The sequence below is a fragment of the Rhagoletis zephyria genome, unplaced genomic scaffold (assembly GCF_001687245.7).
Source record: "Rhagoletis zephyria isolate East Lansing unplaced genomic scaffold, Rhagoletis_zephyria_1.1 Rzeph_scaffold_06828, whole genome shotgun sequence".
Classification (NCBI taxonomy): Eukaryota; Metazoa; Arthropoda; class Insecta; order Diptera; family Tephritidae; genus Rhagoletis; species Rhagoletis zephyria.
In genome coordinates this window covers 21,516-34,128 of record NW_016163911.1, presented here as the reverse complement: position 1 = coordinate 34,128, position 12,613 = coordinate 21,516, and the positions used below count along the sequence as shown (strand labels likewise).

Here is a 12,613-nt window from a genome sequence, read left to right as displayed (position 1 = left end):
GGTACCACTGACGGCGCCACCTTTGTTCGCTGCACCGTGATGTACGTTCTTTGTTTTCAAACAAATTTACATTCTATTACAACTTTGAAGTGCTGTCAAGTTTCACAATTACAATACAGAAACCGCGAATCTGGTTATATTGGCTAAAATCTGTCAATTTTTTCGTTTGAATGGCAACTTAGCTCCATCGGCTTATTCCTTTCTTTTCAATTTGTCAAATCAATTGAACGTCGGATTAAGAAAAAGTGTTTTAATTAGTGGAAAAGGTTAAAATATCTGTTGAAATCAAGTGAACTCCACAATTATGAGTGAAACTATCAACACTAGTACACAGTTTCCGCAATTTGAAAAGCCAACAGTGCAATTCAATGAAAATGGCTGGGGCCCATGTGAACTACCGGAAACTTTTCGTGATATGCCATACCAGCCGTTTAGTAAGAGCGATCGTTTAGGAAAGATTTGTGATTGGACCAGTAGCTCCAATAACGAAAAGAAGTACCAAAGTAAGTTTTGGTCAAAAGATTGCATCAAAATTGTTAAGCAGACTTTTGTCTTTAATGTGAGGTTATGTGCAAATCTGTTGGTGAATCGTGGCAGCCATATTCATTTCCCTCAAAAGGGAAACGTCAAATGGGTACTTTTTTACCACTGCCAAATCGCATAAAGAGAACAAAAACAGCTGTAATTGCAGTCGCTTTTGTTTACAGAGGTTTTGTGGCATTTTTAAAATGCACTATTTTCGGGTTGATTTTATTTGAGGCCAACGGAAAATTATACAAAATTGGTATCAGGTGAAAAGGAGGTTCTATATTATATATAACTTCGGTAAAAAAATTTAGGAAATCTTTAGCTATTTGTTCAACGATTTAGGGGAGGGGGTTCGAGGCTGAAGGGCTGAACGAACACCTTTTGCAGAGATATTTCGTGAATATTTTTTGTTTGACAGCTCAGCTCGGAAACTTGCAAAAAATACCATATTTCCATCCGACATTATTAATAAATTAGTGCACAGATATAGTAAATTTTATGTTTGCAATAAAGCTGGAACTGTTGTCTACAAGTGTGTGTAAAAGGTTTTTGATTCGATTCAGGCGTTTGGGCACAGCAACCCAAAATCGTTGTACAAACTCATAGAGTTAAAACGTGAATTTTTGGAAATATTTAGCTATTATAATAAAAACTAAGTTATTGCTTTTTCTTAAAATTGCAAACCTTTTACTTCAATTTTGTTTGAATATATCGAGTAAAAGGTCTGAAATTTTAAGAAAAACAATTGCTTCTTTTTCATCCATATGGCCCAATGAATAGGTAAATTACTAAACAAACCAATAAATCCTAAATTCAGGCAGGCTGTGCAATTCACTTCCGAGTGAATTTCAACCAAAGTTACTTTGTATTCAAATTTAACAGGGGAAGTGTTTTGCATAGTAACTACCATATGCAACCATATCATTTATTAACCACTAATTTTTTATTTACTTAAGTATATACATATATAATATACAAACTATTCATTACTATTAATTTTAATTTTGCAGATAAGTACGCTTCATCCTTTGGTACCGGAAGCCAATATGCTTATTACCATGAAGAGGATGAAACTACTTTCCATTTGGTAGATACCGCACGCGTGCAGAAGCCGCCACATCAACGTGGACGTTTCCGTTCGAACATGCGTAACAACAGGTGTTTTTATACAATTTACACTTATTATAACTTGTGTGTATATCTATGCATTCTTTAACAAAACCAGGTCAGCGCGTGGTCGCAATCAACGCGGCGGCATGAATTCTGGTATGACCACTTTGGGTGGTAAAAATGTCAAGGCCCGGGATCCTCGACGTGGTATGGGCAAGAAGTTTGGGTCACGTGGTGTGCCACCTAAGATACGTGAGTCGTCGGTTGCTGTACGCTCAGATTGGACATCGATTGAGGAAATGGACTTCCCACGGTTAATGAAGTTATCTTTGCCTAATATCAAAGAGGGTGAGGATATAATCACCTGTGGTACACTCGAGTACTATGACAAGACCTACGATCGTATCAATGTTAAAAATGAAAAGCCGTTGCAGAAAATTGACCGCATTGTTCACACTGTCACCACCACCGACGATCCTGTAATCCGTCGTTTATCCAAAACTGTGGGTAATGTGTTTGCTACTGACGCCATTTTGGCGACCATCATGTGTTCAACACGTTCAAATTACTCGTGGGATATTGTAATTGAAAAGTTTGGTAAGTATATATTTAACCGAAATATAACTGTATGTAGGTATTTGTAGGTGAAACTCCCCGTTTATATTTGTATTTTAGGTGATAAAATCTTCATGGATAAACGCGACAATACTGAATTCGATTTGCTGACGGTTAATGAGACATCAGTGGAGCCACCAACTGACGATGATAGCTCACCCAATTCACCACGTAATTTGGCAATTGAAGCTACATTCATAAACCACAATTTCAGCCAGCAAGTATTGAAAACCGGCGAAAAGGAACCCAAGTATAAGTTTCAGGAGGCAAATCCATTTATTACTGAAGATGAAGATGTGGAAGTTGCAAGTGTTGGTTATCGCTATAAGAAATGGAATTTGGGTAGCGATATTGTAAGTGTAGATAATTTAAAATCAAATCATTAAATGTAACTTATGCAAAATCAATCCCGACAGGTTTTAGTGGCTCGTTGTGAACACGACGGTGTGCTGCAGTCACCAAATGGTGAACCACAATTTTTATCGATTAAGGCGCTAAACGAATGGGATTCGAAGTTAGCGAATGGTGTTGAATGGCGTCAGAAATTAGATACCCAAAGAGGTGCTGTATTGGCGAACGAGTTGCGCAACAATGCCTGCAAACTGGCCAAATGGACTGTACAAGCTGCGCTTGCCGGCTCCGATCAGTTGAAACTAGGTTATGTTTCACGAAGCAATCCACGCGATCCCTCTAAACATGTTATACTTGGAACACAGCAATTCAAACCACATGAGTTCGCAACCCAAATTAATTTAAGTATGGATAACGCTTGGGGAGTGCTGCGTTGCATCATCGATATCGTGATGAAACAAAAGGATGGCAAATATCTGATTATGAAGGATCCCAACAAGCCAATGATTCGCTTGTACGATATTCCAGACAATACGTTCGATAGCGATGATTCCGATGACGGCGAGGGAGATGATGGTGAAGCTTTTCAACCAGTTTATACATACGGAAACAATAAAAGGATTTAAATTTAAAGCACAACAAAAGTAAATTAAGTGTATGTGTATGTAGTGGATGTGTGCGATTCAATTGTTAGTTCCTTGATAAGAGAAAAGCCAGCATCTAGATTGCAACACACGCATTTTTTATATAAAATTATAATATTCAAACTATCTTGTTAACCGTAGTTATTTATAACAGCTAAAAACAACTCGTACATAACCATTTTGGATAACTCAAATAGCACAGATTTGAAAAACAACAAAGGTATATTAATCAACTATTATATCCATGCCGCAGAAAATAAGAAATAATCGCCTATTTTTAGTACTATTAGATATTTGGAATAAAACAAATGAACAACGCAGAAGATAGGCGTCGAAAAAATGCCAGTTCTTTTATTTTAAAAATATATTTAAGGATCGCGAAATGCCGGGCCAGTTTATAATTTGGAAGTGATCGAATTTCCGAAAAAAGTCGTGAGGGAAGTAGTTCAGAATCAAATCTTAAAAAAAAAANAGTGATCGAATTTCCGAAAAAAGTCGTGAGGGAAGTAGTTCAGAATCAAATCTTAAAAAAAAATGCGCGCAGGCTATTAAAGACGTGGTTTCAAGTGCACATTTTTATCAATACTTGTTTTTATCATTTGCATTATCACAAATCTGGCAGCCGCTGGTTTTTACCGATAAGTCTAGGCTTATTAAATATGGCAGTCACGTTTTGTTTTCATTGATACATACCTTTGTACGTATTCCTACTATATACAAATCTAAGTTATAAAGAAAACTATAGCCTTCTCTGTATAGTTAAGGTATTTAGATAATTTTTGAGCTTCTATTTAAATGGTGGGTCGTCTACGTACATATATGTAAGTATGCTCTTCGATATGAGAAGCGTAATCAGCTGAGGAATTTTTCATACTTTATTGTCGCTAGTGGTGTAAATTTTTTTTATATTTCTCTTGAACTTGTGTGGGTGAATTTTCCCCAATTCAGCGAACTTATTAAAAGTCTATAATTGTATGTAAATATCTGCTACAAAACATATGTATGTAGGTAATTACTCAGCACCGCATAACCTATTGACTATTTCGCTGATCAAGGGGCCGCTATGAGCGTAGCTGCACACTTGTGTTCAGTTAGATTTACTCTCGCATTCGCATTTCTTATCGCCAATGCAACGGTTGCGCTAACGACGATCAATTCGACGACGCCAAGAGGACGGCATGACGCTTAACTGCTACACTAAGCAAGAATGCAATGATAATTTCCGTTGGGTTTTTCTTTTTATTTCGAAAACCAAAAGCTCCAAGGTGTTGAGCTGCATTCAAATTCAAATCATCGATTGCGTTTAGTGTTGCGAGTGAGTGGTGTTGAGTGTGGACGTGTTTGGAAGATCACAACCCATACTATTAATGCAAAAAGACATTAAAAATTATTCGATTATTCTAAATAGAAGTTTATTTGCTTTTAGTAAAATGTTTAAATTGGTTTTCGCACGCGCAATAGTTCCGTTACTGTTGTTTTTGTACGTTACAACTGGCGTAGGTACGTTATTCACATATTCAATTAGTCAACGCATTAATTTGTGTGGGCTTAATTTATTCATGACAAGCGATCTAACTTTTTTTAATAGCCGGTGTTAGCTATGGCCGTTGTGAGTCACAATTCAACAGCAAAGGCATCTGCGTGCAGCTGGCCGATTGTCAATATATTTTGGATATTCTTTCAGGAGATTTGAATGAGGAAGTAGAGGAAACATTACGGAAGAGTCAGTGTGGTTATGATAACACGTTCACAGAGAAAATGCACAGAATTGTGGTGAGTAGGAAATTAAACAGATGACATGGAAGAGTTTGGAATATAGATTTAAACTAAAGGGTTCATTCAAAAATTTTAAAAGGGAACCTGTTTGCTTAAAACTACATAGATGCTCAATACATACATACATATCTGTGTTCGTATGGAATAGTAGCTTATGTCAGGAAGCTAGCTTTAGTATAATGCAGCATTCCCTTTATTCTTTAAACAACAAGTAATTTTTTGATGAGACTTAATGGGAACATTGTCTTGCTAGTATCGGAATTATTTCTTGCATATTTATTTGCCAAAAGTTTTTCAACGGCTCGGCGCCAGTGAGTCATTCGCAAACGAATGCTGCGAATGCCGCATTATACTAAAGCCAGCCTTTCGACATAAGCTACTATTCCATACGAACACGGATAGGTACCAGAGTATCCAAATAAATATAATTAGGTTATCCGGAAATTCTAAACAGTATTTAAATGGATTCGAAAAAATGTTCTTAAAATTACATAATCAAAAAAATAAATAATAGAACACTTCATTAAGACTCAAATAGTAGTTATTTTAGTTAATTTTTTAGATTCAAGCATCGGGGTATATGTAAGTATACATATACACAATTCGGATAACCAGATAGGTATCAACACTAGGGTGGTCCAAAATAAGTATGGTTGGATTTTTAATCTCTCTCTCTCTCACCCCCTAGGATTGTTCTATATCGAAAAATGTATAACTATTTTTTATTTTGATAATAACACTGGTTTTTAGCAAAAATGTTCAATGGATGCCACTATCCAATTCCTATAAAGAATTGCTCGCTGATTTCGCAAATCGACTTCATTTTTTTTTGCATGGATAAGTTTTCAATTTACCGTTATTTCGATTAAAACAAAAAGTGGTTACACTTAATAACGTAGATCTTGCGAACCAATTTAACAATCTTAATATCAAATACGGCAAATTCAAGCTAACAAAATTCTATATAGACCGTGTATATATCACATTTCGATAGGCCTGATAGTTTCTGACAAATTAATTAATAATTCCAAGATTTTATTTTTTTCATGAAAATATGAAAAAAAAAATTTAACAAAAGAAAAACTTAAAAAATAAAAGGTTTTGTGTAAAATTTTTGCCTTTGTGCTAAACCCTGTTCTGTTACAAAAAAATCAAGCTACTAATGAAGAAAATCGATGGATAAATAAAGAAGTAATGAGTGGTCAAATGAAAATGCACAAAGATTTTTTCATTAGTAACTTGATTTGTTTGTAAAAGAGCAGGCTTTAGCACAACTGCAAGAATTTGAAACAGAAGCTGTTAGTTTTTATTACCTTCCTTTTATTAGCTCGGGATGTAATATTGATGCGCCTAAAAGATGCAGCGATTTCTATTCTCAAGTTACATACCTGATGACAGTACGAATGGGAATTATAATAGGTAGGTTTTAGTTTTTTAACTATATTTTTTATTTAAAATTTGATTATCTCGAAAACGTATCCATGGAATACAAAATTAACTTGATTTTTGGAATCAGCGGGCGATTATACATACAAATGGGATAGTGACGTCTGGAGAAAAAAAAACAGATTAAATTTGTGATTCAGTGTATTTAGAGGTCGCTCAAAGCGCTCAAAGTTTTCTATATATTTTATGTATATGGGGAAACAACAACTTTTTGTAGAGATGGTATGGAATTCTTGAAAATCAATATTTCTTTGTCGGAAAACTCTGGCTCTCTTCAGGAGACTTCAAATAACCACACCCAATTGTTTATTTAACCATTTTTAATACTAAAGATTTTTTGTTTATCCCCCCATTTTCTGGGGGTTTTAGCGGATCTATAAACTACAACAAAAAAAGGCAAAATTACCCACCAAAAACTAAAAATCGAAAACATTTTACATAGCGCACTTTGCAAATGGACTACTCATATGTCAGTCGATAATTACACAGCTTAGCAACTTTTTTAAGACCCAAAAACGGGAAAAAATCTCTTAAGCTTAGTCGATTTCCATTTCACGCCATCATTCTACATAACCTCAAAAATAAGAATCAAAAATTTTGTACGCCCATCATGCGAATTAATCATAGCGCTTTGGACAGAAGCATCATTTTGATATTAAACAAAATGGTTTTGAAAGCTAATGTAATTGCCTTTCATGAAAAAGTATTGCCATTGAGCCAGAATTACTCCTTGACCTTAAAAAAATTGGTCAAAAATAGTGTTCTTCGAAAAAACAATATGCAAGATGTTTTTGTATTTTTATTATACTTCTTCTTGTTATTTATTGGCACTGTAACAGCACGCCAGTCGTTTCTTTTCTGTGCCAACTGACGCCGATTGGAAATGCCAAATGAAGCCAAGTCCTTCTCCACCTGGTCTTTCCAACGCAGAGCAGGCCTTCCTCTTCCTCTGTTACCAGCATCGCGGCCGGCGTTTAATACTTTCAGAGCAGGAGCGTTTGTATCCATTCGAACGCTATGGCCAAGCCAGCGGAGCCCCTGAATCTTAATTCGCAGCACCATTTCTATATCGTTGTAAAGCTCATACAGCTCATCGTTAAATCGTCTGCGGTATTCGCCATCGCCAACGCGTAAAGGTCCGAAAATCTTTCGCAGAATCTTTCTCATCATCAGATGTATTCATTGTCCCTACCTCCGCGCTCCGGCTCGGAGACATCCTTCCCAGTTACGATAGAGCTGATGGTATTGCTCAACGTAATTTTATACAGCCGTATTAGTTTCGCGGGGATACCAAATCCATTGGATCCGCCATTTTCTATTTCGAAAATCTGACATCAGGTTTGAAATCAGCGACCTCGAAAACCCCCTATTTATATGAGTTTCTGGAGAAATGGAAAAATTTTAAAATTTGGTCACCATATTGAATCCGCCGAATTTGGCGTGTAATTGGAAAGGGATCGGTCCAATCAACCCTGACCGTAAAATAGTCCTGGACTAGTCCAATTTTGGAGATTTTTTTCGTTGGAGTAAGATTGCATTCTGCACTTCACAGATGCTTTTTCATAATTCGGAAACGCACAAAAAAAATTTTCATTTTATAACCATGTTGCCTCTGATGGCATTTGAACCCGGCTAACTAACAAATAGTGGGAAGAATCTCTGCGCCTGAGCTACAGCCACGCATGTAAATGTGTGTTCAAATGTTCATTTTGCATCAAAGCCAGACCAAGCGTTTGGGACATTTACATTTTTTTCTTATTGAATTGCTAGACAACACCACCCTGTCACTGCCAAACTGTACTTTGCGTCTATCTCTAGATCGATTCCTTGAGAACTGGTCCAAAGCTGACATTACCGATGCCAGCAAATGTCCAATTCTGACCAGTCAAATTTGAACCAGTGAAGTACTGGTCATTTACGGAAACTTGGTCGCGTTATTGCTGCAGGGACGATTCGTTTTGAGAAAGTTTCTGTTTTTCCAACCTTTAAATATAAAGTGAGCTTTAAACTTAAAGGTTACTTGAGAAAACGGCTCTTAGTTCATAAATCTTGCATTGAGAAGAATAGTCTCAGTGGAAGTTTGCTATTGCCTGCCAAGAACGACCGCTCTTAGAATAAACATTTTCTATTTTTAGATGTTGCTTGCAACAGGGATCGAACCTTCAAATCGATGACCCCAGCCACTTTATCTCAACAGGTCGTTGGCCTTTAATTTATCTTATCTTAAGCGTTGTGCGATAAACTATTTTAACTCTATGAATTATCTTAACTTTATACTTACTCAACATGGCACGAGTGGCTCATCTTATTTAAGCGTTGTCTGACAAGCTCGAAAGTACCTATTTACTTTGTCTTATTATTAAACAATTAAGTGATGAAGTTCCTTTTTGTATCTTCTTCATTTTCTGCATGTACAGGTTTGTTGCCCTGAAAAATCCTTGCAAAATACGAGTACTAGAACCGATATGCAGCTAGCCAACGTACAGCCTGGCAATGTGCTCCCCTCCGCTGGCGAATGTGGCACCTCGCTGTCTGAGTTCATCTACGGCGGCAATAAGACACGTATCTTGGACTACCCCTGGATGGCATTAATTCGCTATAAAACACGTGAGTAGTAGTACGTAATAAAATTTTATAACCGAGCTTTTAATGTTTTTTGGGAATCCCGTTTTCCTCTTTCCACTATAGGCGGCAATCAGCTTGAATTTCTCTGTGGTGGTAGTCTTATAAATTCTCGCTATGTGCTCACTGCGGCGCATTGCCGTAATCAGACGGAGGAGCGAACACTTCACAGCGTCCGTTTGGGTGAATGGGATCTAAGAACCAATCCGGATTGTGAAATAGATGTGCGTGGCAAGGAGTCATGTGCTCCGCCCTTTATAGAATTGGGTATAGAACGAGCCATATCACACCCAAAATATGTGAGCAGCTCAAACGAACAATTCTATGATGTAGCTCTATTGCGTCTGGAAGAGAGTGTATCCTACAGTGATTTTATACGTCCGATCTGTTTACCCGTGGCTCAAGAGTTGTGTGACAGCATGTTCGTAAACTCTACCATGGAAGTAGCTGGTTGGGGTGCAACCGATAAACCCAAAGCAATCTCATCGCCACTGAAATTGGCAATTTCTGTGAAGGTGTGGGAAACGAAGGATTGTGGAAATATTTATAAATCTTTAAATCGACACATTGATGGTACGCACCACTTGTGCGCTGGTGGCGTTAGTGGGATTGATGCGTGTCGTGGAGACTCCGGAGGTCCATTGATGTTACCTGAGGTGCTGAATAATCGTATTGTATATTTTGCAACGGGAATTATATCGTTTGGTCCCAAGCCGTGCGGTTTCGATGGCTGGCCGGGAGTTTACGCACGTGTGGGTACCTATATTGATTGGATAAAAAGCGTGATAGAGAAATGATAATTAAGTTGTTGAGTATTTATTAAAGATGCAGCTTAAGTTCGCAAGTTTTATTTACTCGGGAAATTACTTACTCCTATAGGCGGCATACACCATGCGTCTGACTTTCATCATTTGAGTCATTTGTGTACTTGTTGACTCGCCTTCGACTACACACAGTTGAATCATTCAGAGTTATTCCAGGAGTCATGTCGGTGTAACTAAGGCATATTTATTTTTACAAACACATCCAAACCGACTCACTATGACTACAATATTTATTTTAAGGTAAAATATACCTATAATATATAAATATGTTATGTTTGTACTAAAATAATATTTCTGGAAAAAATCATCTTATAATAATAAAATGTAGTATGGAGAAATAAAATAGCAATAAGAAAAACAAATAGCTTTGAATATCATTAAGTCTACAAGAAGGAGTTAAGTAATTCTTCACCTCCATAATAAAGAAAGTTAGGCCAAGACAATATTTATTATGCTCTGAGGAAAAACTACACCAACATATAGCGTTTCGAATACAATGTTCCAGACTCCTTGATGTCTTTGCGAATCTAACTCTACTCCGCTTTTGCCCACGTACCAAAATCTCGAATGTTAGTGGGTGAAGGATGCGTCGTTTAAAAAGGATTACACATACATACATATTTACCTACATGTGTAGTCTACTCTAGGCTGATTCTGTCTGCTCATAAAAGGCTCTCTGCCCAGTCCTGATCTGAGGACAACTCGACATATAGTCAGATTGCTGGCTATCAAGTAACCCGTATCCATGGGCGTAGCCAGATAGGGGCAGGGGGGTGCTCGAGCCCCCCCTAACCTTCAAATTTCCCTTATATATATATAAAATAGTACCCTGAAATGCCAGCTTAATAGGGTCGAGCCGAAACCGACTTAAAAAAATATATATATATATATATTTCATGATCCAATGATCAGATCTAAACGATATTAGTATGGGACCACCTCTGAGATACTACCTTTCATGATGCAAAAAGAATTATCGAAATCGGTTCACGTGGTTCAAAATTATCCTTTTTTGGAAGTCGGTTAAAAAGAAGATTTGATCTCGCTCGCCATGAAGCTAGCCAAGACCTCAAAAAAAGTGAACATTGTAACACCTCTTTATAAAGCTTTGCATACAGAATACTCTTAAAGACTTTGGAAGACATCGAAATCATAACTCCTTTAAAAGTAAAGGAAACGGTGCCGTCTGACTTTGTTCTTCCAGTGCGGATAACAACACCAATTTTTGTTGGCGTTCGTCTGGCCATATTCAGTATAAGAATTGATGCTTTGCTTGAATAGCTCAGCGGATTACTATTCACATACTTCGGCCATCTTTCCTGTCGACCAGCATTTCAAGCTCTTTGCACTAACGTATTTCAGCCTTGCCCTTTTTTTATTATGGCGAAAACGTCTCGCTGCCCTATTCAACTCTCTATATCCAATGCCCTGTAAGCGTCTACAGCTGCTGTGAAGTCGATCAGTATCAGTCGGTTATGGGATGTTTCGTCGTAGAGGCCTACTCTGGTATTGAAATCGTCTAGCATGATTTTGATACCGATTTGATAAATGAGTTGCTTGAACGCCTAGTTTTTCTTTTCCGTCGAGGTGTGTGGCTAAACGCGGTCCATTTGGTGGATAGCGGTGATGCCAGCCTTAGCCTTCCCGTAGAAAGGTCTGAGCATGCTAGGAACTCAAACTTGGAATTACATCCCAACTGGCATGTCACGCAACGCCAAAACATCCGAAAGAAAAAAAGATGAGCACTGTATGGCGCGAGCACAATCTGCTGTAGCAACTGGATCTTTCGCCTGACTTTTTCCAAAAATGTATTGCAAACGCTTTTCAATTACTCCTCATTCATTTATAGTAGGAAGTACGATTTTACTTTTGACCATATATGTATGTATGTATTTGCCATCGGATTTAGCATCGGGAAATGTGGTCCTAAACGTAAATGAGTAGCTGATCCGTTATTACAAACATACTCTATTCCAGCATGGCGGGGTGTATTGTCGCATACAATGACCAAATCCGTCAAATCGTTGCCTAAGGTCCTGTCTCCACAGGAAAACACTGATGTCGTGATAATCATGTCACAAAATATATTACCAACGGACGGAAATATATGTCAGAGCTTATGGCTTGACAGCCATATTTTAATTTGATGGAAAGCGTGTTGGTGGTATCATCGAGGAAATATTGATACTAAATTCAAATAAGAAGCTGTTTCCTATTAACAGGTCTATTCTGCATGTTACCGAAGATTTTGTAACCGGAAAATTTTATTACCAAAAAATGTTACCAGTTCTTGTCACCGCGATTCTGGGTACGTTGGTAATGCAGTTAAAATATTCAGCAATTCAGCTATGAAGAGTTGGGCAAATTCTGGCATTGCATATTTCACGGGGCAATACTTTGTTACCAGCTTATGAGATGGTAAAAATATATATCGTTCATTCAGATACGTTGACTTAAAAACGAGTTACGAAATTTCAAAATTGAAACAATCGTTTCACTGTCCCGAAAATAATTCACAGGAGATTCGGAAAAAAAAGACTGTCGATTTTTTAGAATCAGTCTAATGTATGTATGTATGTACATAATTTTTGGCTTAAGGGAATATTGCTTATGGTAACAGATATAATACTTGTGGGTGTTTGTTATCATTTTCATGGTATCAAAATTAATAGAAAAAATATATATAATATCATATAA

The 12,613-nt window shown here is 37.2% G+C and overlaps 2 protein-coding genes across 2 annotated transcripts; both read left to right on the top strand.

The window, feature by feature from the left end:
• Positions 1–163: 163 nt before the first annotated feature.
• eIF3d1 (eukaryotic translation initiation factor 3 subunit d1) lies at positions 164–3,580 on the top strand. Its single transcript, XM_017629494.1, has 5 exons — positions 164–503; positions 1,539–1,686; positions 1,754–2,235; positions 2,314–2,606; positions 2,670–3,580. The coding sequence occupies exons 1-5, from the start codon at positions 305–307 to the stop codon at positions 3,228–3,230; spliced, it is 1,683 nt and encodes a 560-aa protein (XP_017484983.1). The 5' UTR covers positions 164–304; the 3' UTR covers positions 3,231–3,580.
• Positions 3,581–4,129: 549 nt separating this feature from the next.
• LOC108373581 (serine protease easter-like) lies at positions 4,130–10,124 on the top strand. Its single transcript, XM_017629493.1, has 4 exons — positions 4,130–4,748; positions 4,837–5,021; positions 8,888–9,077; positions 9,159–10,124. The coding sequence occupies exons 1-4, from the start codon at positions 4,616–4,618 to the stop codon at positions 9,887–9,889; spliced, it is 1,239 nt and encodes a 412-aa protein (XP_017484982.1). The 5' UTR covers positions 4,130–4,615; the 3' UTR covers positions 9,890–10,124.
• Positions 10,125–12,613: the final 2,489 nt, after the last annotated feature.